Below are 26,143 nucleotides of genomic sequence, written 5' to 3' on the forward strand. Positions count from 1 at the left end.
GCCGCCTAATCAGAGAGTGAAAACAAACGTGTGAAGCGTGTGAGACCCACAGGATTAGAGCTGAGAACCACAGAAAAACCAAGAAGAAGAAGAGGGTCAGTAATATTTCACAGTGTTCAGGTCAGAGGTGGTTAAAATGAGTGAAATGGAGAATTAGACTGGAGTCTGACCAAAGCTTCCGGCTGCCCGCTTGTCTGTAGATCCGCTCCAGCTCGTCCTTCAGGCTCTCTGGAGATGCAGAGGAGAAATGTTTGAGTTGCAGTGCAGTGACTGAAGTATACAGAATAAACAATTAGGGAAAATATGTGGATTTAAATATGAGATTCAAACATTAAACACTGTATGCAACACTGTATGCATACTGCTACTTGTAAGAGCAAAATTCAAAGTGACCATTTTATTTTAAAATGTGGTCAGTTGTTTCAGAACATTATTAAAGCTGCACTATGTAAGATTTTTTTATCATTACTGATTGAGGAGGATTGAGACCACGTCGTACGTCTTTATGTAATAACATCACACACAGGCTTGAAAAGAAGGTCCAGCTCAATGTTTAGGTCTCAAATGATCTCAGAATCAACATCATACTGATGAAGATGTGAAGACAGTAGTAGATAATTCACTCACATCCTCAGAGACGCTCCTTCACCAAGTTTAGACAGCTTTGAATTCTCTTTCAATCAGATTTATCCCCTCAGGGAAGGGGACCGAAGAACAACCCACGCTACAAAATGTTCTAATGCATTTTGCATGCAGTTACATATTTCTGCCACAGAGGTCTCCAAAGCCTCAAATCTTAAATAGTGTAGCTCTAATTTGCTATTTATTTTTTGAATTTCAGAAAAAGTTTTTTGTTTCATTCCTCTCCAGTATTTCACTCATCTCTCCAGATTTTAACTGATTAGACTTAAATAAAAGAAAACATGACATTATGTTTATATTTGGCCTATAAAAATAACTAACAACAAATCATTTAGTTGATTTTACACAATAAAAGTTCACCAAATTTAACAAAAGTCTGCTGACCAGTGAATGCAGCAGAGTGATGATTCATACAAAACACTATCGGTCCAAAAGCTGGAATCAGTCGGTACATAATAATAATATATTTGCATAATATAATTAATATAATATTGGCAACTTTACGCATAACAGCAACTTCCACAGCACAGATTTAAACATTACAAAGTAAAAACAATAAAATACACAGTCATTTTGGTGCCTTTCGTCAAATTCCATGTTTTTTGTTGATTTTCTAAGTGAAAATAAATGCTGCTTCCTCTACAGAGACACACATCAGCACATTTTAATGCGCAAGCACTGCTTATTTGCTGAATTTAATGGATTTGAAAAATTTTAAAACAAAAAATGTGGCCTGTGAAAATTGTTTTCACTTCGAAATCAACAAAATGTGGAATTTGACCTGGAGCACCCAAACTTTTGATAAAATTGGTCAACTTTTAGTAATTGTGTAAATTCAGTTCAATTCGATTTGTTGTTACTGTTATTTTTATAGATCAAATATAAAGAATGATGTCATGTTTTCTTTTTTTTTAATTCTAACCAGTTAAAATCTGGAGAGATGAGGAGAAGAAAGCTGGAGAGGAACAAGGAAAAAAAAACTCGGGAACACTTTCTATGAATGTCACCTTTGTAAGCATCTATAAACACATTTATAACACGTTATAATGCCTTCATACAGCATTATAAACATGATTATAAGCATTTATAAAAAGAATTACACTGAATTACACTTTATAGCCATGTTTATTATACATTATGAATTGTTAATATAATGCATTATAAGTAGTGTTGATAACATGTTATAATGTCAGTGCCAAAGAAGTCAGTCCCAGCTTGGAGAGCGTAAAGTAAAGACAAATACCAAGCTAACGGTGGTGAACATTACCTTTCCCACATTGGGTAAAACACTGATGGCAGCTCTAGTTTAAACTCTGACATTTGAAGCCTGTAATGTGCTTTACTGTGAATGTTTTAGTGTTTCAGTAAATCCTTCAGTAAATACTTCAACTTGAAGCCTCACTCTGAACACTGGAGGAGGCTTTAGTACAGTACGCTTCACTTTACTTAGAGTGGACAAATACCACTTATGAGCTCTTATAATTTGTTATGATCAGTACTTATAATGCATTATGTTAACAATTCATAATGCATAATAAGCATGGCTATAACGTGTAATGCATTTTATAAATATTTATAGCCATGTTTATAATGCCTTATGAATGCATTGTAACATGTTATGAATGTGTTTATAGATGCTTACAAAGGAGACATTCATAGAAAGTGTTACCAAAAACTCTTTATGAAATTAAAATAAATTTCTAAATTTCTAATGACTAACATTTAAAACAAACATCAAAGAGTAAAACAGAGAGAGTGATGGGACTAAAATGTGACTAGATTTTGTTCCTGTTCTCCATTTAATGAAAAATATGCTCCATTTTGGTTGTCGTTTTTGTTTTATGTACTATTTCTAGTTTTTGCTTGATGCATCACCTGCCGGCCTGCTGGGAGCGGAGAGCTGCTCTGGCGAGGGCTGATGCACTGCGAGCTGATATAAATGGACTGAGACTGTGGGCTAATATCGCTGAGCCGACACTCTCGCTGAAACACCATGCCCTAAAAAATGTACTTAAGCACTTTCTGTCCAGCAGGAGAGACGCAGGGCTAGTCAGCAACTCTAAACTCTGGCTCTGAGCCCACCAGTCACACATTTATCAGAAAACTCGGCTGAAGGCACTGAGAGTCCATTTCCTGATCCAGTAAGCGCAGGCTAACGAGGGCAGGCCTGCTGACCAGTGAATGCAGTGCAGTGATGATTCATACAAACACTGTCGTTCAAAAAGCTGGAATCAGTTAATACAGTAAAGTAACTTTGGTCACTTTATGTATAACAGCAACTTCTACAGCACAGATTTAAACATTACAAACTAAAAACAATAAAATATACAGTCGTTTTGGTGCCTTTCGTCAAATTCCATGTTTTTTTGTTGGTTTTCTAAGTGAACATAAATGCTGCATCTACAGAGACACACATCTGCACAATTTAATGCACAAGTACTGCTTATTTACTGAATTTAACACATTGGAAAAAATAAAACACAAAAAAAATGTGGCCTGTGAAAATTGTTTTCACTCAGAAAATCAACTAAATATGGAATTTGACCAGGAGCACCCAAACTTTTGCATGTGACTGTATTTTTAAATGCTTTAGTTGAAGGTATTTCAAGTGGGAACCAAAATAATTAACGCTACAATAATAACAATACTATATAATATTGTAGCTGTGATTTTATATATATGGACCTTTTTATTGAATGAGTTCAAACTGGGTACTTATAATTACTAATAATGTAATTATAGGGTACTTTTTATGGGGAAGTGTCTGTCCCAAACTGTAACCCCTAAATTTACACTTTTACATTACATTTTTTTTGCATTTTTCTTTTTAATGTTGATTTTTGTCTGATTTCTTTTTAAAGTTGAATGATTTAGATTTATCGAGTTTAATTTTTACGTTAAAAAAAATTAAAAATATATTCAAATATTTAAAATGATCACAGATTGTCTCAGTCAAAAAAACATATTAACCCTTGTGTGGTGTTCAGGTCTGTGGGACACATTTTCAATGTTTACCAAAAGAAAAATGATGTGATTTATTATTATTTCAACCTCAGATTTTTGGCCTTTGCTCATTTTCTGTGAAGATCATATAAAATAACCCATTTTCAGTGTCTTCACTCTGTTCACCCCCCCACACATTTATATTACACATGTGGTGCTGGGTGAACCTGCGGGGAGTAAAAGTGTGGAGGTGCTGTGTCCTTCACTCTGTTCCCCTCCTACATGGCCTGCTGTTAGCGTGTGTGTGTGTGTGAGGGTGGACAACATGGACAGGCTGCTGACTGGCTACAGCTGCTAAAGGAGAACCCTACGCTGGCCATTAGTGATATTTTAAACACCTGGTATGTTTACATAAATTGTTATGATTTAAAAACCAGTAATGCAGTGGGTCACCAGATCGACGAGTAACAAACACATCAACACCACACAAGGGTTAAAAAATATCTGTGTTTATATTACAGAAAACTCTAATTCCAAACGTTTGAACTGCAGCAGGAATGCACGAACTTCATTCTAGGCCTGTGACATACCAGAGGCCTATCTGAGTCTACATGATAAAAGCACTGAAAACGTCAGAACGCAAATGCAGATATTCAGCTTCTTCTTCATTCCAGCAGACGTCTGAGAAAACATCTCTAGAGCATCACCAGCCAAAACCAGCGAAGCTCAAAATCATCCAGAATTGCTTGTCCTTGTTAAAACCCTCTGAGTAAGGCGCTAATCTGAACAGCTCGCGACCGGCGAGATGAAACTGTTGTTTAAAAACTCAGAGGTCTACACCAGCGGCGTAAGCTGATGCTTCCTAAACCAGACACTTAAGGCCCGGAGACGCTAAATGGATTATCGCTGTGGAGATTTCACTTACAGAGGTTTTAGCAGCTGCTGCGAGGAAATAAAGCTCTGACGAGACAGCAAATGAATCCATCACTGCAGCGTCAGCCAGAAGACTCAGAACACCACAGCGCGTTGAGTAGTGTGTTCACTTATAACGTAATTTTTTTTTTACGGTTTTACGGTTTATTAGGCGGGTAGTCGCCTATTAGAATCACTAGAATCTAGAATCACTACTTACCATCCGAAGGATGTTTTGGCGTGAAATGAATCCTAACGTCAAAAAGTTTCTTGGTAATATTTTAAGAATGTAAACAAAGATTTTTCCTGTGGAATTAGTCCAATTATTAGTCCAATAATAAATAATGAATTTACGTGTTAATTTAGTGGCATGTGACAGATTTCCTCTACAGCCTTTCTAAATAGAAAGAGCTCTAGCAGCTCTATATGGCAGTGAAATGTGATCTCTCATTCAATGTCTGAGAAGGAAAAATTAAGTAAACTAATAACTTAATTAGTTATTAAGGAGGTTAATACGGATTCAGGAGGTTAGGATGGATTCCGGAACGCTAGAGGCACAGTTGCAACAGACATGAAATAGAGATTTTATAATATGATAAACCAAAGCTTATGCAATAAAAAAAAATTTTTTTTGCAAGAAATGAAATCCTTATCACCGTTGTCGGAACAAAACCTCGTATCTCCAAATTGGTAACTTTACAGGAGAAGGAAAAAAAAACCTACTTTGCTTTTAATGTAAGTCAATGGAACCAGACTTTTTTTCCCCCCAAGTCATTTTGGGCCGTTTCTTTTGGTCCATTCTTCATTAAATTTACACACAACGTAAAGAGAAACAGGTATTTTCAAATCATGTCAAAAACTGAAAAAACGTCAAAAATGGAGATACAAGGTTTTGCTCCGACAGCAGCGATATAAAAAGCATTATTATCGCAAAAAGCCAGTCTGAAGGAACCACGTTTTGTTTTTTTGTTTTTTTGTTAACACATATTCACTTTATCGCTTGCAGCTTTCTGCTAAAAGTCGACGGAAACAGCCGACTGGAAACTTCTAAAACTGCAAATTCTTAAAACCCTTCTGAAAAGAGTAAAAGTGTAAATGTTTTCTTTTCTGTTCTAAAAGCTTTTTAAGCTCCATAATGACCACAGTGTACCGTCTCTGCTGAAGAAGTCGGGACCCTCTTTCTTCAGGAGAACGCTGGCGAGCTGCGCTTGGCTGGCAAGACAACCACAATCCTGATGACAACAAAACAAAACAAAACAGCACGTTTACGTTACACAAGGTGGGAAGAGGAACCTAGATTACACACTGAAGGCCAGACGTACGTATTTATCTGCTTACAATGCACCTGAAATTAACATCTGATTTGCTTAGGCTGCAGCTAATCATGTAAACTGTAGCCCCGCCCACTAAGTGTTCACTCGTGAGGTGCAGGGTTTAAAAAAAGCAGCAAAATAATGAAGCTCAGAAAAATCAAAGAGATTATGAATAAGAATAAGAGATTGAGTTATACCTAAACATGTTCATCTATTATGTAACGGGTATATAAATTTGCTGAAAATTAGTCTGGAAAAAAATTGCAGAATAGTTGAATTTTCCCAAAAATTGCATTAGTGATCATTAAAGCTGCCTCTCTCTTCAGCAATGAAGAGACAGTGGAGTTAAAAAATCAAGTTTCTTTCCCACAAAACAGTCAGCGCAGACTGCTGGTCACTATAGCAACACAGACAACAGTCTCGCCTAGCTAGTAGCTAACGAAACGGCAAAGAGAGAGATTTAAGATGAACATCGATAATTTGGAGATTAATGGACTTATTTGTGTTTATAATCACTCCAGCTGGTTTCCTGATACGTTTAATCTGCAATGAGAAACTGAAACACTAAAAAGTCGCGAGGCTGAAGTCTCTCTCTGAAGTTTCTCATTCGCTAACATCTCGTTCTAAGTCTCCCATTCCACCTTAAGCAGTTACACTCTGGTGTTTTAGGCACCCTTTAAGGTGGAACAGAAAAATTGCTGGTGAATGAGAAGCGACTTTGAACGTTGAGAGACATTTTACAAGAAACTGTTCTACTTTGGAGGAAAAGTTTCCTGCTGGAGATGCGAGAAAAGTGGCTATATCTGAGTTAAAGCTTAAAGCAGAGCAAAGTAAGTCTGAGTTTTCTTTATTTTATGTTTTTTAGCCTATACTAGTACATTAAAACATACTTAGACATATTTACAGGCAAGATGGTAAAATGGACAAAGTGTTGTGGCTCCAAAGGTGGTTTGATTTTTGGGTTGTTGATAATTTACACCTGTAAAATGCAGAAAAAGCCACACTGACTGCTGCTCAGACTTTAGTAAATGGACTGGAAGAAGTATCAGCCACACTTCCACCTATTTCGTCCAGTCCTATTCTGCTCAATCTTCTCTCATATGCATATCTATGAGTGCATTTTGCGTTTATCTATGCGTTCGGCCTATGATGAGCCAGTTTCGTTGAAAATGCCTGAGAAGCTCAGCTTTTTGGGGACACAATGTCTAGTTTAGATTCACCTACATTGTACCTACTTCTACCCCATGCATCAATGGAAAAGGACCACCATAGGACCACCGCTGACCAGATATTGTTTGGATGGGGTACCATTCTCAGCATGTGCAGGGGTCAAAAATAGCCCAACAAATTGGGCAAATGAGTGTATTAATAAACTAGCTGTACCTAAAGGCCTTGTGTAAGTGCCAACAGACTCACGTTGAACTTCTGCAGGATCTCGTATGTGGGTCTGTGGTACCACTCCTGGATGTTGATCTCGGGCTGCTGCTCCAGATCCGACGCGTTCGGAGTGCTTGTCTGGCGCTTCACCTTCGAGTGCTTCGGCAACTCCAGCTCCTCAAAGCTCTTAAACTCTGGAATCCTTTAAAGAAGACAAACACAACAAGCCGAACACTGAGCAGAGAGAAATAACAGCCCTTCACTTCACAAACGAGACACATCTGCAGATTAAAGACGCAGTTCAGGAAAACAATACTAATAAGAGAGAACGAACATTGGCAGCACTTGATGGCATTCACTGTTCACCATGTTAGCTGAATCCCCTTAAAGAGACTGTTTTAGAGTAACATCTCCCACTTTTCCCCACATGTAGCTGATCAGCGAAGACATGTTTGGTGTCTGAAAGTTGCTGTGGGGATAATAGGCAAATGAAGCTAACAAGTAATGGAAGCTTATAAGCCTGGTGCTAACTGCACGCATAAACCGTTACCCAGTTGCCTCAAACTGTGTGGAGTTACTAAGTAATCTCCAATAGACTTGCTTATGTGGTTCCTGACCAGTGGTGGACAGTAACTAAGTAAATGTAATTCGTTTCTGTACTTAAGTAGTTTTTTCCTGTATCTGTACTTTACTGAAGTTTTTCCATTTTGGGTGACTTTTTTACTTTCACTCCACTACATTTCAACGTCAAATATCTCACTTTTTCCTCCACTACATTATGAGAAATCTGTCGTTCCTTTTGGTTTATGTGTGTATAAAAATGTAACATGTCAAAACGAAAGAAGCGCGAAGCAAAAACACCAATCAGGGCACAGCGGTCACTTTGTTTTGAGCTTGTTTTGACCTGTTGGTCATACCGACCCAGTGCAAGCATACAGTTCAACATCAGAGCAGCAGCGTAAAATTTTGGGAGAGTCTGTTCAACATAAATGATGAACTAACCTAACTTTGTGTAAACAGACCACAATATAGAAATATGTACACATATGCAGTTGTGACTGACGTGTCTTTTTCTGAATTTATACAAACACATTTCATTTTATAGTAAATTAGTTTGGGCTAGTTTATGTTTATGAACAGAGACCTACAGATGCAGTTTAGTAAAGGAAACTCATTTGTGAATCTGAGTTTAAAGTTTTTATTAATCTTAAACTTGTAACTAAGTTTCAAATAAATCTTAAACTGAAACTTTGCTTGTCTGTAAAAAGTGATTTCAGAGCCACTCAGTTCTACCTAACAGAAACTGTTTGCCTTCAGTGTTTTGTGCTTATGATAATTTTAATAGACATCAGCGTCACTAATTAATGATTCTATTAAAAGACTGGTTTACCAAGAGAGACACTGGAGTATTTTCACCTAAAATGAGTTATTGAAGCGAGTCTTGTTATAAAAATGATAACAGGACATTAAAGTTATAAATAATCTTTTAGTACTTTCACTTTTGATACTTAAGTACATTTGAAGGCGAATACTTTTGTACTTTTACTCAAGTGGAGGTCTAAAGGGAGGAACTATTATCTATAAACATACGTCACATCGCTAAAAAGAGTAACAGCCATCCTGAAGCTTGAATTTTGTCTGTAATATTGTCCATTTTTAAAGATCTCAGTTAATGACTTACATATGCAGTTTGCACTGTGCTCAAGTTTCCCTTACTTGTTAGCTACATTAGCCTTGTAGCTTTATCACAAAATGAAAGAAGCAAACTTCAGACACCAAACGTGTTTTGGCTGATTGACCACATTTTGGGTGATTGGAGGCAAAAACGAGTCTCAAAACAACCAATTTAACATGGATAGTTTAAAGAAATAATATTAATATGAAGCTACACACCAAGAATGTTACAGCCAGGCCTTCAGTTCAGGTCATAAATGTCTAAACTCAGTCAAAAAATGAGAAAAACCTCATCTATGACAATGCTAATTTCTGCTAGCGGTCCTATTGGAATTGCACTAGCATGTTATCTAAGCTAACGCTGGTGCAAATGAACTTTTTTGGCCGTTTTAGATTAAACACAAACATTTGACGCTTGTATATTTTTCTGCTGCCGCTGTTTTCCATTCCTAACAACTGACTGAAACCTGCTTAGATTACGACTCATATTCAGTGAGTGACGTATCTAGAACATTCAGAAGGTCTACAGTGATGTTTTTCTCACTAAATTTGGACCCAATCAAAGCAGGATTGGTTGATTCCTCTGTCACTTCCCAATGACGCTGGTAGTTAATCTAACATGCAAGACCTTCAGTCCAGCTCCTGAAGTCCTAACCAATGGGAGAGCTCGCTCAGCTACCTAGATACCACAGAGAAACCAATCCTGACTGGACAGTTTTTTATTGGGTGTTTCAAGAATTGAACCCTTTTATTTCCAACCAAAACTTGATGACCAGTAAGAGTATTACTACAATATTTGCACAGTATAAATACAAACACGCATAATAATATTAAAGAAAAATGAACTAAAAATTACAGACATATTTTTAGTTCCCAGAAATCATCAGGCTTTTTATGAATAAACATAGTACTACGCTTAATGGCAGCATGTTAGCCATGTTAGCATATTCTGGCTGCAGGAATTCCATTAATTTTTCTGCATAGTTAGATGGTTGAGATGTAAACAGTCGTTCAGAGTGGTTTGGTGTGAAACGCTCTGTTCTAGAGAAACTTAGTCCACAGTGGTGGTGATAGGAACCAGACGTCCACCTCTAAAAGTTCCCTCACAGAAAGTTACTACATGAAATGGTTATGAATTCACTGCCTGATGACTGAGACACTGTTTTATGATAGTTTTGGCCTTAAACTCCATTCATGGTGGAGGGATACATAACATGCAGGCTGTTGTGAGGCAAAATAGTCCCTAAAGAAAACGTATCATTTCAGATTTTCCACTATTTTCCATCATCAACATTCCATATAAACTCAGAAGACTCGTGTAGGTTCACTGGTGGTTTTGGATAGTAAATAAAATGTCCATATTTGTGTTGTAGTCATGGCAACCCCTGGTTCCTATCACCACCACTGTAAAGAGATCTGAACCATTTCACACCAAACCGCTTTGAATCTCTCTGTTTACATCTCAATGAATTAATTATGCAGATAATATTGGTGGAATGTTTTAAGGAGGAGTGATACATAAATACAAACTCAGACAGAAAGTGTGGTTGCGGTGATTCTTACTCAGCCTCATTGACACGCAGGAAGTCCAGCTGTTCCACCACGGCTCCAGAGATCAGGGTCTGCAGGACAGCACGCAGCACAATTAGGAGCCAGGATGAAGAAAGCACTACCTGAGCAGATGGGCCGTCCGCATTACCGTGCTGCCCGTATCAGCCGGCCATATGGGAAGTGACTAAACACGCCAGCAGATAAATATTCAGCACAACACCAGGGACACGGCCCACACTGTGATTCCTGCCAACCTGCAGCCTTTCATACACTGGAGAGAGAGATATGGCAGCGCGACGCCCGGGCCATAATAATGAGAACCGGTGCGGCGCTGAGAATTCCTGATACCTGTGCTTGAGCTCGTCGCATCCTTTTTCATTGCAGCACGTAAACAATGTTAAAGTTTAAAACATACTATTCAATCTCCAGTCCAAACAGTTCATATACAGAAATAAAGCTGCAAAAACAGCCTGTTTTGAATTCACTGCTCTGATATAAACGTCACTGTCGGAAAAAAACCTTGTAACTTCTGAAGTGGTAACTTTATCCTCTTATTCTCCAGGGTATATTTTGGTTTGTCCATCTGAATTTTCATGAGGTAATCATAAGGTAAATTATTCAATAACTGCATGAAATAAATGTAAATTTTTATTTTATTTATTTTTGTAAAAGCTCCCCTCAAATTAACAGAACATGTGTTTTATGATACACATATTGCTGTATGCTTACAATTCACTGCTGAAAGCCAAAAATCTTAGACACTCTTTGTATTATTTTATAATAATAATGTTTACAGAGCAGATCACTGAAGAGACGCCATTCTGTTTATAGTTTATAGCCCAGATTTGTGGAAAAATGGGTCGACTTTCAGCAGAAAAAAAAATGTGAGTTCAGCTTCTTTTATTATAAGGGTTTAAAATTACATCACCCATCTATTTGACTGGAAAGAAGACAGTTACAGCTCTCATACGACCCCCACCTTTAGAATGTAGCGTATGAAATATGAAAGTTATGAAGAAAATGAGGAAGCGCGTTTTGGAATCACTGGTGGTCCCAAGGAGTTGAAGTTAAAGAAGAAGGAAAAAACTCCCCCCCACCCAAGTAATTTTGGACCATTTCTGTTTTTCTGCTCTTAATAAAATCTGCAGTTTTCAAATCATGCAAAAAAAGTTTAAAAAATGACAAAAATGAAGGTTTTTGAGTGACAGCAATGATGTATCCACCTATTCAGTCTCCAGCTGTTTAGCTCCGCCCATTCACACTGAAGTTATAAGGAGTGTTTCAGCCCAGACTGCTTTATTAAGGCATAATACAGGACAGCCAATCAGAACAGAGCTCATTTACATATGACAGTCTTAAAAGCGGTTGGAAAACAGACATGTAAAGCATTATTTTGGTAAAGAAAACCACAAAACATGATGACTGTGTGTCCTAATAACTCATCCAAAGATGCTAATGCTGACAATAATAAATAATTTAATAAATAATAAATACCGTCAAAAATGAGCCATGCAAATGACACCATGCTCATTGGTGGCTACTGGCTGCCTTTCACTGTTAGCCCCATTGGCAAGTGTGTTCAAACTACTCCTTTAATGGCGTTTTGAAGCTGGCCAAAGAGCAGGTCAAACAGAGCTAAACTGTGTTAGCCAAATGTCGCTAATACATGTAAAAATGCTGATTAATGGACACAAGGCTATGCATATTCAGATGAATGTGCTTCGTGAATAACATTTGAATACATTTGGCCACACTTATGATTATAAAGCAGGCTTAATGTTAATTGCGTTATAAGAAGCCCACCTGAAGGCGATCCACATGGACCTTCACCCCTCCGATGCTGCCCTTCTTGAATGAAGCCAGCATGTCCAGCACAGGGTTAAAACGGCTCCCCCTAGTGGTCAAAAGAGACCAAATGATGTACAAGCTCCACCCACAAACACGTTCTGTCATAGCTACTTATGGGAAGCTTTACGGAAGGCTGGTAAAAATCTCATTCAGCCTAATTAGAAACTATATATATATATATATATATATATATATATATATATATATATATATATATATATATATATATATGTATGTATGTATGTATACACAGAGAGCTGATACACAGCGTTAAAAAGCGAATGTTTGGTTGATTATACAATAAAAACTACACAAAACCTACCCTAACAGTGTGACTTTTTACATGCAAACAAAATAAAATATAATCTGAAACTGATAACAGACAGAAATGTAGGTAATTGATAGAAACTGAGGGCCAGATGTGCAAACGAGTGCATGTGTGGTGTTAAATGTGTCTTGATGCAACAACGATGGTTTTCCTTACAATGTAAAACTATCATGGAGTCAAAGCAGAGAAAGAGAGCCGATGTTTCTCTTCTGATTCCACTCAAACCATCACGTACTGTGCGATGCGGCAGAGCTCTCCACTGAAATGAACAGGGTGTGGCGAGGCGAACAGGAATTGCAAGTGGACACGTACCATAAGGCTGTATGTGTGTCAACACTTTCACATATCTTATGTTTTTTCAGGGTTATTTTCACTTAGAAAATCGACAATATGCGTAATTTGACCAGGGGTGTGCAAACTTATGCATCCATTATATTGTGTACTTTATTGCAACAAGGGAAATTTGTTATTTTGCTGCTTAACTGTGCCCAATCTGGGAGCAGCACAGCAGCGCCACCTGGGGTTTAAACGCAACCAGGTATACCTAATCAGTCGTGGGATTTGAACCCGCAACCTTCTGGTCGATGGCTCATCTCTCCTACCACTAAGCTACCGACCACCCCACATTTACAGCGCCTGGTATTCCCAGCCGGTGTCCCATCCAAGTATTAACCAGGCCCGACCCTGTTCAGCTTCTCTGATCAGACGCGATCGGGCGTTCTCAGAGAGGTATGGCTGTAAGCATGTAAGTACATCTGACTGATGTTCCTGTAAAGCTGAGCTGACGCTGCTGTAAAGGCTCAGTACATCTGACCCAGAGCTGCGCTACAGTTCCTCATTAGGGCTGAACGGGATGCCTGACTGTGCAGCAGTTAAAGGCCGTACTTAATGTTGTCCTCCCTGATGAGCACCAGGAACAGAGGCCGTCCGGGCATCTTCCAGCACTGCTTAATGAACTGCAGGGCGTTCTGAAAAAACATAACACAGCATCTTCAACACGCAAACATATTCATAATATCAGCAGAGCACTGCACACCGCATTAGCATAAACATGTACATATCAACACTGAACATTGTTGAAAAAATACATGGAAAACTGGCAGGATGAAGTTTCTACACTGCTACAAAACAGTGCAACAGTTTTTAATCACCTGTAATATTAATAATTAGTTATTTTTTTCAATAATCTATTTTATCTAATCAGTTATTTTAACAGTAATTTCTTGTTAATTTCTCCAGATTTAAATCACCACTTTTCAAATATGAGGGATTCTGGATATTACCTTCATTAGGACTAATATTTTTATTTTAGCTTATTTTTGGAAATAAATACATTATTAGAACTTCTTTCTTGATATTACTTTTATTTCGAACATCATCATTTTTTTAGAACTTTAATTTGGATGTTCATCTTATTAGAACTTAAATCAGGATATTAATTTATGAGAATTTAATTCTGAATATTAATTTCATTATCACGTCATTCAATCACCTGTAATATTAATAATCAGTTATTTTATTCCGTAAAGGGTTAGTGTTGTCTATTTTATCTAATCAGCTATGTTAATAGTAATTTCTTGTCAAGTTGTCCACTTTTCAAATATGAGGGATCCTGGATATTACTTTCACTAGGACTAATATTTTAACTAGCCTATTTTTGAAAATCAATATATTATTAGAACTTCTTACTTGATATGACATCATTCTGGATATTAATTTTGTTATACATTTATTTTGGATGTTCGTTTTATTGAAACTTAATTGTGGTTGTTAATTTATTAGAATTTATTTTAATTCTGAATGTTAATTTCATGATCACGACATTCTAGTTATTCATTTTTTAGAACTTTCTGGGCGTTAATTTATTCTGTATTAAGTTAATGATCATTTCAAGCATGACATCAATTTTATATTAATTTTTTATTTTTTTTAATTTCAGCTTGGAAATTATTTTTCACTATAACTTCACTGTGAATAGTAATTTTAATATTATAATTTCATTCTGGATATTATTTGTATTGTAACTTCATTCTAGACAACAGTTTTATGTGAATAACCTTATTCTGGATATTAATTGTATTGGATGCTCATTTTATTCTCACTTAATTCTTCATGTTCTACAGCTTTCTTGGTCATTTTAGGATCATCTGCTGTAATAACTTATTTGAAACTTGGCAGTAGCATCATTTTATACATTTATCTACAACAAAACTGGTTTTCTGTGACTAAAAACGATGAACTTTCTGAACAGCGACTCTAAACTGCAGAGAGCTGCTGTAGATCCAGACGGAGACTGAAGCTCTGAAAGCTCTGAGCTCTGAAAGCTCCACCGAGGCGCATCGTGCCAAATTCAATTCATCCCCCTCTCTGAAACAGGAGCTGATGAATGAGACGCTCGCAGACGCTCGCTTCGTTCTCTCACAGAGCAGCCAGTCGTGACATCACCTCGGCTCACCTTGATGTCATCGATCAGCAGCATGACGTCCTGAGACAGGTAGAAGTCACTGAGATCAAAGACGATCGGGTAGCAGACCACCGTCTTCCCCAAAATCCGATAAATCTTTACCAGAGAGAGAGAGAGAGAGAGAGAGAGAGAGAGAGAGAGAGAGAGACAGAGAGAGAGAGAGAGAGAGAGAGAGAGAGAGAGAGAGAGAGAGAGACAGAGACAGAGACAGAGACAGAGAGAGAGAGAGAGAGAGAGAGATGGGGGGGTGCAGAGCATCACACACAGTAAGATTGATGAGACGGCGTCTCAGATGTGAGCGTTTCTCTCAGACAGCAACTAAAACAAACCATCCAATCTGGACAGTAAAGAACCAAACCTGCTTTAGTACATCAGTCTTTAAACACACACACACACACACACACACACACACACACAGACACACATACAGACACACACACACATACACACACATACATACAGACACACAGACACACACACACACACACATACAGACACACACACACACATACACACACACACACACACACACACACACACACATCCATCATCTTTCAGTCTGACGCAGAACCCACAAACCTCTCAGCATGATCTAGAACCCTGTAGATACACCTGAACATTCAGAACTTTAAAGGTGAATATCATGTAAAATCTGACCATTATTTAATGTTTATTTTTCACTCTCTCTGAAGTTATGGGGAGTGTTGTTACAGCAACAGTTTGATGTTCAGCCCAGAATTGAAGGAGCCAATTGGAACATTAGTGATTCACATACATCACTGGGATAAAGAGAAGTTAGAAAACGGTCATGTAGGAAAGAACTGCAACAGTTTTGTGTACATTCACTCCCATGAACGACATTAGTGGACTTCAGGGAGGGGAAGAAAAGAAAAACTCAGAATTTGGTCTCTTAAACCTTTAGAGGAGGCTAACGCGAAGCCGACTCTGAGGTGGAGGCCGCGGCGGAGCGAAATTCCATTAATGACTGATTTTATCTTTCTGTGCCCTTCACGGAGAGACAAACACACACTGCAGACACACAGCAGGTGCAGAACCAGAGCTGAAAACGAAGGCCTGCTGATTTAAGGATCGGCTGCTTTCCAGCACATGATAAGCTGTAAACGTTAGAAGTCTTTATCTGTAATAATTTAAGGGTTAGATCAGCGCTGCAGCCCCGGACTGCTGACAGTAATCGCTCAGGTAATTAGCCTGTTCTGATTTGCTGCGGTGGTGAGAACCTGGCGCTGGTGGACACAAGACTGCGCTTTACTTTTGCATTGCTTACCAGTGTAGCAATGCTCAAAGGAACCATATGAAGACGGACAGCAGAGGCTAAGAGAGGCTTTTTTGATTTTTCCCCAATTTTCTCCCCAATTTACACACACATCATCTAAACCGCTTATCCTTCTGGGTTGTGTTGGGGCGCTGGAGCCTATCCCAGCTGTCACTGGGCAAAAGGCAGGATACACCCTGGACAGGTCGCCAGTCCATCGCAGGGCTCTCCCCAATTTAATCATCTCCAATTCCACCCACTAGTCAGGACTCCCCCAATCACACGACACTACTAGAGCTAGGAGGGTGAAGGTTAGAACAGGCTTCCTCCGAGACCCGTGAAGCGCCACCGTATCTTTCCAAACTGCCGCTAACACAACGTAACTGGACAGCCGAGCGCACTAGGAGGAAAGCGTCAACCACCAGATCTGTTATGATCTCCTGATGATGGGGTCAGCGCTTAGACGGCTGCACCACTCGGAAACCAATTTACGCATATTTTAACATACCAAACAAAAAAGACCCAATGCAAACTATAAATGGTGATCAAAAATCAAATTTCACATAAATCCTTACAGACCTGCCTTTTTTGCAGATAAAATGAAATTATGTGCCATCAGGCTAATGTTAGCTCGATAGCCTGACCCAAAAAAGTACATCCAGTCTATCGTAATAGTGCGAACTGACATAGAGACAAAATAAATAATGTCTGAAATTAATAATGCAGGTATGTTAATAAAAGAAAAAATCTGTTTCTTATTAGACCGAATGAGATTTTTCCCAGAATTCTGTAAATTTAGTCTACAAAAACAAATTTGTGAGCAGTGATCAATCAGACTCAGTCGTTAGATGATATTGATGTATTGATAACTCTTTCTTTTACAGACCCGTATGTTCTATATATTAACCAGGTAAGTATGAGGCACAAAGTCCAAAGTAATACATAATTATTACACTTAAATGCCCAATAGGTTCTAGATATGAACTGAATAAGTACGTGGTACAAACTCCACAATACTCTGTAATTATTTTGATAGTTTTATGATGTAAAAGACTGTAGATGATTAGAGCACAGAGTCGTATATACTGTGTACCTGTAATTTAGTTAAACTGTCTCGGAACTTAGTTATCTAGTACTTTGGTGTTTATACCACACACTTACTCAGCTAATATCTAGAACTTGTTCAGTATTTTAATGTAATTTAGTTAAACTGTCTTGGAGCTTACCATCCTGTTGCTCAAAATAATTATCTAGTACTTTGGAGTCCGGACTCCACAATTACTCAGTTAATATCTAGAACTTGTTCAGTATTTTAATGTAATTTAGTTAAACTGTCTTGGAACTTGCCAAAATGTTACCCAAATAGTTATCTAGTACTATGGATTTTGTACCCCACACTTACTCTGTTAATATCAAGAACCTGTTGAGCATTTCAGTGTAATTTAGTTGAACTGTTTTGAAACTTTTCCTCATGCTACCTAAAATAATTATCTAGTACTTTGAAGTTTGCACCACATACTTGTGCAGTTAATATCTAGAACTTGTTTAGCACTTTAATGTAATCTAGTTAAACTGTCTTGGAACGTACCACAACGTTACCCAAAATAGCTATCTAGTACTTGGGAGGTTGTATCCCACACTTACTCAGTAAATATCTAGGTAAACTGTCTTGGAACTTATGCTCATGTTACCCAAAATACTTATCTAGTCCTTTGGAGTTTAAACCTCACACCTACCTGGTTAATACCTAGCATATAAGTGACTGTAAACCAAAGCATTGTTCATTTATTTCGGTAAATAAGCAGCGACGTTGACCCTGGAGAGCAGTGGTCAGTGAGGAGCTTCTAACATGGGCATCAGAAGAACACTAGGCAGAAATGAATGAAGCGCTTCATCAGTAGATGAATCAGCGATGGGAGGTTTAGGCTGACATCACGTACCATCACGACCAGAGAACAGCAAACACTGCACCCGACCACCACGTCACTCAGAAACTCACACTGCAGTTAAACATCAACACTTAAACCACTTTATCACTTCTGTATCTAGAACCCCATTTCCAAAAAGTTGGGATGCTGTGCAGAATGTAGATAAAAATAGGATGCAGTGAAACACAAATCATGTTAACCATATTTTTAAAGGAAGACACTACAAACACAACATATCAAATGTTGAAACTGAAAAACGTCATTGTTTTTTGAAAAATATGAGGAGACACTGCTGTAGTTTTAAAAGTGAAATGTTTTCCTGTTCTTGTTTGATACAGGATTTCAGCTGCTCATCACTTCAAGGTCTCCTTTGCCATATCTCATAATGCGCCAAATGTTATCAGTGGTGACAGGTCTTGACTGCAGGCAGGTCAGTTTAGCAGCCTGACTCATTTAATACAGAGCAATGCTGCTGTAATACATGCAGAACGTGGTTTTACGTGGTCTTGCTGAAATAATCAAGGCCTTCCCTGAAAAAGACGTCGTCTGAATGGCAGCATATGTTGCCAAAACATGTATATATCAGTCAGCATTAATGGTGCCTTCACAGATGTGCAGGTCACCCATACCATGTGCACTAATGCCCCCCTATACCATCATGAATACTGGCTTTTAAACTGTGCCTGATAACAAGCTGAGTGGTCTTTAGCCCAGAGGACACAGTGTCCATGATTTCCGAAAAGAATTTCAAATGTTGATTCGTCGGACCACAGGACACTTTTCCGCTTCGCCTCAGTCCATTTTAAATGAACTCAGGCCCAGAGAAGGTGGCAGCATTTCTGGATCCTTTTTATTTGGTTTCTTCTTTGCATTTAAGGGTTTTAATTAGCATTTGTGGATGCAGTGATGAACTGTTTTCACAGACAGTGTTTTTCAGAAGTGTTTCTGAGCCCATGCAGTGATTTCCTCTACAGAATCATGTCTGTTTTTAATGCAGTGCCATCTGAGGGCCCAAAGATCACGGCCAGCCAATACTGGTTTTTGGCCTTGTCCCTTACATACAGAGATTTCTCCAGGAACCTTTTAAATTGAGAAACGTTATATATATAATTGTTGCACTATTTGATCGTGCAGTCTTTCACACAGTGGTGAACCCCTCCTCATCTTTACTTCTGAAAGACTCTCTGAGATGCTCCTTTATACCCATATCATGTTGCTGACCTGTTGTCAATCAACCACCTTTACCAGCCTTTTGTTGCCCCCGTCCCAACTTTTTTGGAAGGTGTTGGTGGCATCAGATTCAACATGGGCAAATATTTTTCTAAAAACAATAAAATTTCTCAGTTTCAACATTTGATTTGTTGTCTTTGTACTATTTTCAATTAAATACAGGGTTTAAATGATTTGAACATCATTGCATTTAGTTTTTATTCACAATTTGCACAGCGTCCCAACTTTTTTGGAAATGGGGTTGTATTATTTTTTTAAGTGAGAAGGTTATAAGTGCATTGAGGGAGAGTACTTTCTGACTTTTTACGCTTTTCTGGTACTGCCGTTCTTTTGGTTGCTTTTTCCGTTTTCTTATAACGCAAATATACGTATAAATATAAATAAATAAGCAAATAAACCATTATAACCCATGATACCATGGAGTTCAGGGACACTTTACAGCTCTTTGCCATTTTTAAAATAAAAATCCCCCCTTTTAGAGGCTGTGAGAGGAGAGGACAAGATAATACATCTCATTTAAATTAAACAGTAAGAATGTGCCCATCCAACAACACTGAATGCACATTATGGGTGGATCACACTTAAAGACCTCTCCACCACAACTCCTTAAACCACCCGAAGCGTTTAAACAGAAAAAGGCTCCAGAGGTGCTCTGAAATGGGTGAGGGGCTCTTCATTGTTGCCATGACAACACCTCTAAGACTTTCCCTTTATTGTCTGCAGCGTTTGTGAATTGGGAGGCAAACAAACAAGATGTTTATTTCATGTTGCTGAATCTTTATGAAATGTCTTTATTTCAGGTTGCTGCTGCCTCCCGAGTCCCACTCATCTGCTGTTCATGACTATCATTGATTTAAAAAAACAGAAGAACAGAGCGCGTCACTGCGTAACTTCAACTGGTCTCATTTTGGAGCAGTATCACTGTATAGTTGAATATAGTTCAACACCTGTATTGTTATTATGTATGTATTTACATATTACACACACACACAAACGCAAACACACACAAATAAAAGCCTGCCTGACTGCACTGTGCCAGCTGTAAAGTTTGGTGGAGGATGGATGATGATATGGGGCTGTTTTTCAGGGGTTGGTCTAGAACCCTTAGTTCCAGTGAAGGGGAATCTTAATGCTTCAGCACCAAGACATTTAGGACAACTGTACACTTCCAACTTTGTGGGAAGAACCTTTCCTGCTCCAGCATGACTGAGCCCCAGTGCACAAAGCAGCTCCATTAAGGCCTGACTGGGTGAGTTTGGTGTGGAAGAACTTGACTGGCCCTCACAGAGCCCTGACCTCAACCCCATCACACACCTTTGGGATGAACTAGAACGGAGATTGTAAGCCAAACCCTCCGTCCAACATCAGTGTCTGACCTCACAAATGCTCTTCTGGACGAACGAAAATTCCCACAGACACTCTCCAACATCTTGTAGAAGCTTCTGAGAAGAGTGGAAGCTGTTAGAGCTGCAAAGGGGGACCAGCTCCATATTAATGCCTATGGATTTAGAATGGGATTCATAAAAGCTCCTGTAGGTGTGATGAGTAGGTGTCCCAATACTTTTGTCCATACAGTGTATATACACACAGTGGTCAGAACATGCAGACACTGCTGATCTCACAGTATGTTGGCAATGAAAATGATGTTATTGTATTATTGAAGGTAACAAATACATTCTGATGAAGTTTATTCTGATCAGTCATATCTGTAACAACATGTCTGGCTTTCTTTGGGGTCAGATTTCCTTTCAGACCCACAGCGCTGAGTCGTCTTCTCACAGTGGAAGGATGGACAGAAACACCTGCGGATGTTTTCAGATCTGAAGCAGCTTGATTTTCTCCTCTCTCTCAGAGATGAAAGCTTTAAGTGCTGTTTATCTGATGGGGGCAGTTTTGGGGTCGACCAGCTCTTCCAGGTGGTTGTAAGGAGGAACACTTTCTCTGTCGCTTTTAATCGTTTTTTGAACTCCAGTTTTGGAAATTTCTGGGGTTTTTTTTAGGAATATCTTGTGCTTATACAGCCGTTTTGACTGGAAATGTAATTAATGAAGGGTCTCTGACTTTTGCACATTACTGTCTGACACTCTACTTACCTTACAAGTCCCAATGCAGCCCACTGGCCTTTCTGGACGCCCACTAAGCCCCAGCTTCTTGTTGACAGCCAGGAAGCGGTATGCCTGTAGAAACACATAAATAACTACACTTAGTATGTGCAACCTGATGCAGAACGTCCAGCTACACACTGATGCGCAGCGTCCAGCGCAGCCTGATGGCTGGACTTCTTCAGTGGACTCTCCACTGCAGGGGAAGACAGAAGGTAAGGCAGTGGGGTGAATGCTAACGGAGAAAAAGACAGCACGATCAATACAGCAATGCAGCACGTGGACCCAGGCAGGAGATACGCCTTCACTTTACACAGTAACCGAACGGCTATAGGGATGATTCACTGCTACCTGGTGCGATTTTCCCTCTCTCGTTTTCTCTCTTTCAGCCACTCGTGTGCAAACAAGCAACCGTGCATGCATACAGTCTGCGGCTACGCTAATTTACCCTTCCCCACCTATCAGCACAGCCAAGTCGCGCTATAAAAATCAATATTCTGCTGTCATGCCTCTGACTGCAGGAAACCAGTCGGTGCAAGGGTTTTGCTTTATGTGTACGCCGTCAGCATGCACTTGCATGCATTTCCTGCTTGCACTCGCGCCTCGCCACCACTAGATGGAGATCTGCATCTCTCGAGCGTTTGGAAAACCTGGGCCAAAAAAAAAAAAAGGAAAAACAGAATCAGTCTGCTCCTCATCGTGGAAGCAATATGCTTAAGCGGCCCATAACACGAGCCGGGTGTAAAGTGTGTGGAAGATAACAGGCATCGCAGAGAGGCGCGCTTGTTTGGTGTGATCTGTGAAGAACTGTGTGAGGAACAGCGGAGAGGAGAAAGGCGACCAGTGCAGCTTCTCCATCTCCATCTTATCAGAGACTCAGACAAATGTCACGCATGTTAAAGCGACAGTTTGGCAGAAAATCTACATTAACACAACTGCTCCCTTACTTCACATGCTTATGGGCTTCCTGCCACTGCATCTATACGCCTGGACAAAAAAGGGAGCACAGCAGGGAACGTTCTTCACAAGGCAGCCGAAGAACCTCCTACAGCAGACCCTGATGATGCAGTTCTGCAGAGCAATCATCGAGTCCATCTTCATCTACAACCAACTAGTTTGGCTCTTCCACCTAACAAGAATGAGCCAAACTCCAGCACACAATCAGGACAGTGGAGAGGATCAGCACTTTGCCAGTAATTCAGGATATCCACAATAGCAGGGTCAAGAAGCATGCTGACCCCCCCCCGCCTCATCCTGGACATCACCTCTTCCAGCTACTTTCCTCTGGTAGAAGATTCAGGGCCATCACAGCAGCACAGAGAGCATGCGGCTCTTTTACTGTCCTGTTGTGGCTCCACAGCTGAATTAGGTTTGTAGGTAAAAATAAAATAATCCACCTTTACAGTAAAATAAAGCTCTGCTGATCGTTCAACACAGTTTAACAATAAATGGTCTTAAACTCTGGAGTTAATGTAGAACTGCTAAGTCACCCTTTAACCCTGAAGATCAGCACAGACTGCTGGTCACCATAGCAACACAGACAACAGTCTCGTCTAGCTAGTAGCTAACGAAACAGCAAAGAGAGAGATTTAAGACGAACATCGATAATTTGGAGATTAATGGATTTATTTGTGTTTATAATCACTCCAGCTGGTTTCCTGATACGTTTAATCTGCAACGAGAAACTGAAACACTAAAAAGTCACGAGGCTGAAGTCAGTTTCTCATTTGAATTGTCCCGTTCCACCTTAAAAGGTGCTGTTACAGTCTGGTGCCTCAGATGCCATTTAAGGTGGAACGGAAAGATTCGAACAAGAAGCTGGTGAATGAGAAGCGACTTCAGCCTCATCAAAAAAGTCAAACGTTGAGAGACAATTTACAAGAAACTGTTCAACGTTTGAGGAAAAGTTTCCTGCTGGAGATGCGAGAAAAGCAGCTGTAGCTGAGCTAAAGCTTAAAGCAGATCAAAGTAAGTCTGCATTTTCATTTATATTATATTTTTTAGCCTATACTAGAACATCAGCACACACTGAGACAGATTTACAGCCAAGATGGTACAATGGATGTAAAATGTTGTGGTTCCCAAAATGGCCCTTCTTAACATTGCGGTTGCGACTCCTGTCTCAGATCCTGAACGTATGTACATATAATCTTTGTAGTCAAGTCAAGTTTATTTTTAGAAACCATCTGTTTTTACTCTCCTGACTTAGTAATAATACTTCTTTCGGTTTTAACCAAAAAAATCGTGCATAGTGCAGCTTTAAGAAATGTAAAAGCAAAAAACAAAGATTATAGCAAGTGCAATAAATACTGTGTCCCTCATAGCAGATTCCGCACACACTCAGGATAGCGTACAGCTGTGGTTCGGTGTCATCTTTGGTGTTACAAACCCCTGCAATGACTGTGATAACATACTGGTGTCTGTAAATGGCACTTTGTTACCATCCAACGGGCAGCTAGAGCAGAGCCACTGCACAAACACCACAGAGAGCAAAGAGCCTCAGAGAGCCAGAACGATTAGCATTCAACACACTCAGCAATCAGCCCAGCACAGGGCCTGCAGAGTTACTGGGCAGCACAGACAAAGAGAACAGCAGCAAGGGATTGAGTACTGGAGTGCATGCTGGTGTGGATTCATGGGCTCTGACAGTTATCAAACCACACTGCAGTAAATTGCTTGTTCTAGTGGCAGGTTTGACCACCCACATACACCCACTCACAGTCCCTGTCATTCTCTAACACACATACATGCACAGCCACCCACACGTCCACTCACTGGCCACTTTCTTGGAAACACTTAACTTGTACTTCCACTCACTGGACACCTTATTAGAAACATCTACCTTATACTTCCACTAACTGGCCACTTTTTTAGAAACGCCAACCTTGTTCTTCCACTCACTGGCCGCTTTATTAGAAACACCCACCTTGTACTTCTACTAACTGGCCAATTTATTAGAAACATCTACCTTGTGTGTCCACTCACTGGCCACTTTATTAGAAATACACACCTTGTGCTTCTACTAACTGGCCACTTTATTGGAAACACGTATCTTGTACTTCCACTCACTTGCCAATTTATTAGAAACACCCACCTTGTACTTCCACTCACTGGCCACTTTATTAGAAACACCCACCTTGTACTTCCACTCACTGGCCACTTTATTAGAAACACCCATCTTGTACTTCCACTCACTGGCCACTTTAATGGAAACACCCATCTTGTACTTCCACTCACTGGCCACTTTATTAGAAACACCCACCTTGTACTTAAACTCACTGGCCAATTTATTAGAAACACCCACCTTGTACTTCCACTCACTGGCCACTTTATTAGAAACACCCATCTTGTACTTCCACTCACTGGCCACTTTAATGGAAACACCCACCTTGTACTTCCACTCACTGGCCACTTTATTAGAAACACCCATCTTGTACTTCCACTCACTGGCCACTTTATTAGAAACACCCACCTTGTACTTCCACTCACTGGCCACTTTATTAGAAACACCCACCTTGTACTTCCACTCACTGGCCACTTTATTAGAAACACCCACCTTGTACTTCCACTCACTGGCCACTTTATTAGAAACACCCATCTTGTACTTCCACTCACTGGCCACTTTAATGGAAACACCCATCTTGTACTTCCACTCACTGGCCACTTTATTAGAAACACCCACCTTGTACTTAAACTCACTGGCCACTTTATTAGAAACACCCACCTTGTACTTCCACTCACTGGCCACTTTATTAGAAACACCCACCTTGTACTTCCACTCACTGGCCACTTTAATGGAAACACCCACCTTGTACTTCCACTCACTGGCCACTTTATTAGAAACACCCATCTTGTACTTCCACTCACTGGCCACTTTATTAGAAACACCCACCTTGTACTTCCACTCACTGGCCACTTTATTAGAAACACCCATCTTGTACTTCCACTCACTGGCCACTTTATTAGAAACACCCGCCTTGTACTTCCACTCACTGGCCACTTTATTAGAAACACCCGCCTTGTACTTCCACTCACTGGCCACTTTATTAGAAACACCCGCCTTGTACTTCCACTCACTGGCCACTTTATTAGAAACACCCACCTTGTACTTCCACTCACTGGCCACTTTATTAGAAACACCCACCTTGTACTTCCACTCACTGGCCACTTTAATGGAAACACCCACCTTGTACTTCCACTCACTGGCCACTTTATTAGAAACACCCACCCTGTACTTCCACTCACTGGCCACTTTATTAGAAACACCCGCCTTGTACTTCCACTCACTGGCCACTTTATTAGAAACACCCGCCTTGTACTTCCACTCACTGGCCACTTTATTAGAAACACCCGCCTTGTACTTCCACTCACTGGCCACTTTATTAGAAACACCTACCTTGTACTTCCACTCACTGGCCCTTACTCTTTCCTTATGCAAGTGAATTATCTTACTCATTATAACCTCGTCAGTAATATCTCCTAAAAAATTCATAACTTCTACTCAACAGCTAATAAATGAAGGGCGGTCTCTGATTTTGTACAGTACTGTATGTAGTGA

The 26,143-nt window shown here is 39.6% G+C and overlaps 1 protein-coding gene across 3 annotated transcripts in view; it reads right to left on the minus strand.

The window, feature by feature from the left end:
• phkb (phosphorylase kinase, beta) overlaps window positions 1-26,143 on the minus strand; it is a 177,651-nt gene that overhangs the window by 25,765 nt on the left and 125,743 nt on the right. For all 3 annotated transcript variants that reach the window (XM_036584480.1, XM_036584481.1, XM_036584479.1), the window contains 8 exons: window positions 21,577-21,660; window positions 15,044-15,148; window positions 13,474-13,556; window positions 12,216-12,306; window positions 10,425-10,483; window positions 7,227-7,389; window positions 5,648-5,729; window positions 171-228 (listed from right to left, as the gene is read on the minus strand). In XM_036584480.1, the coding sequence (XP_036440373.1) occupies window positions 171-228; window positions 5,648-5,729; window positions 7,227-7,389; window positions 10,425-10,483; window positions 12,216-12,306; window positions 13,474-13,556; window positions 15,044-15,148; window positions 21,577-21,660 (725 nt within the window). The remainder of the gene's footprint in view (window positions 1-170; window positions 229-5,647; window positions 5,730-7,226; window positions 7,390-10,424; window positions 10,484-12,215; window positions 12,307-13,473; window positions 13,557-15,043; window positions 15,149-21,576; window positions 21,661-26,143) is intronic.

Source organism: Colossoma macropomum, unplaced genomic scaffold (assembly GCF_904425465.1).
Source record: "Colossoma macropomum unplaced genomic scaffold, Colossoma_macropomum, whole genome shotgun sequence".
NCBI lineage: Eukaryota > Metazoa > Chordata > Actinopteri > Characiformes > Serrasalmidae > Colossoma > Colossoma macropomum.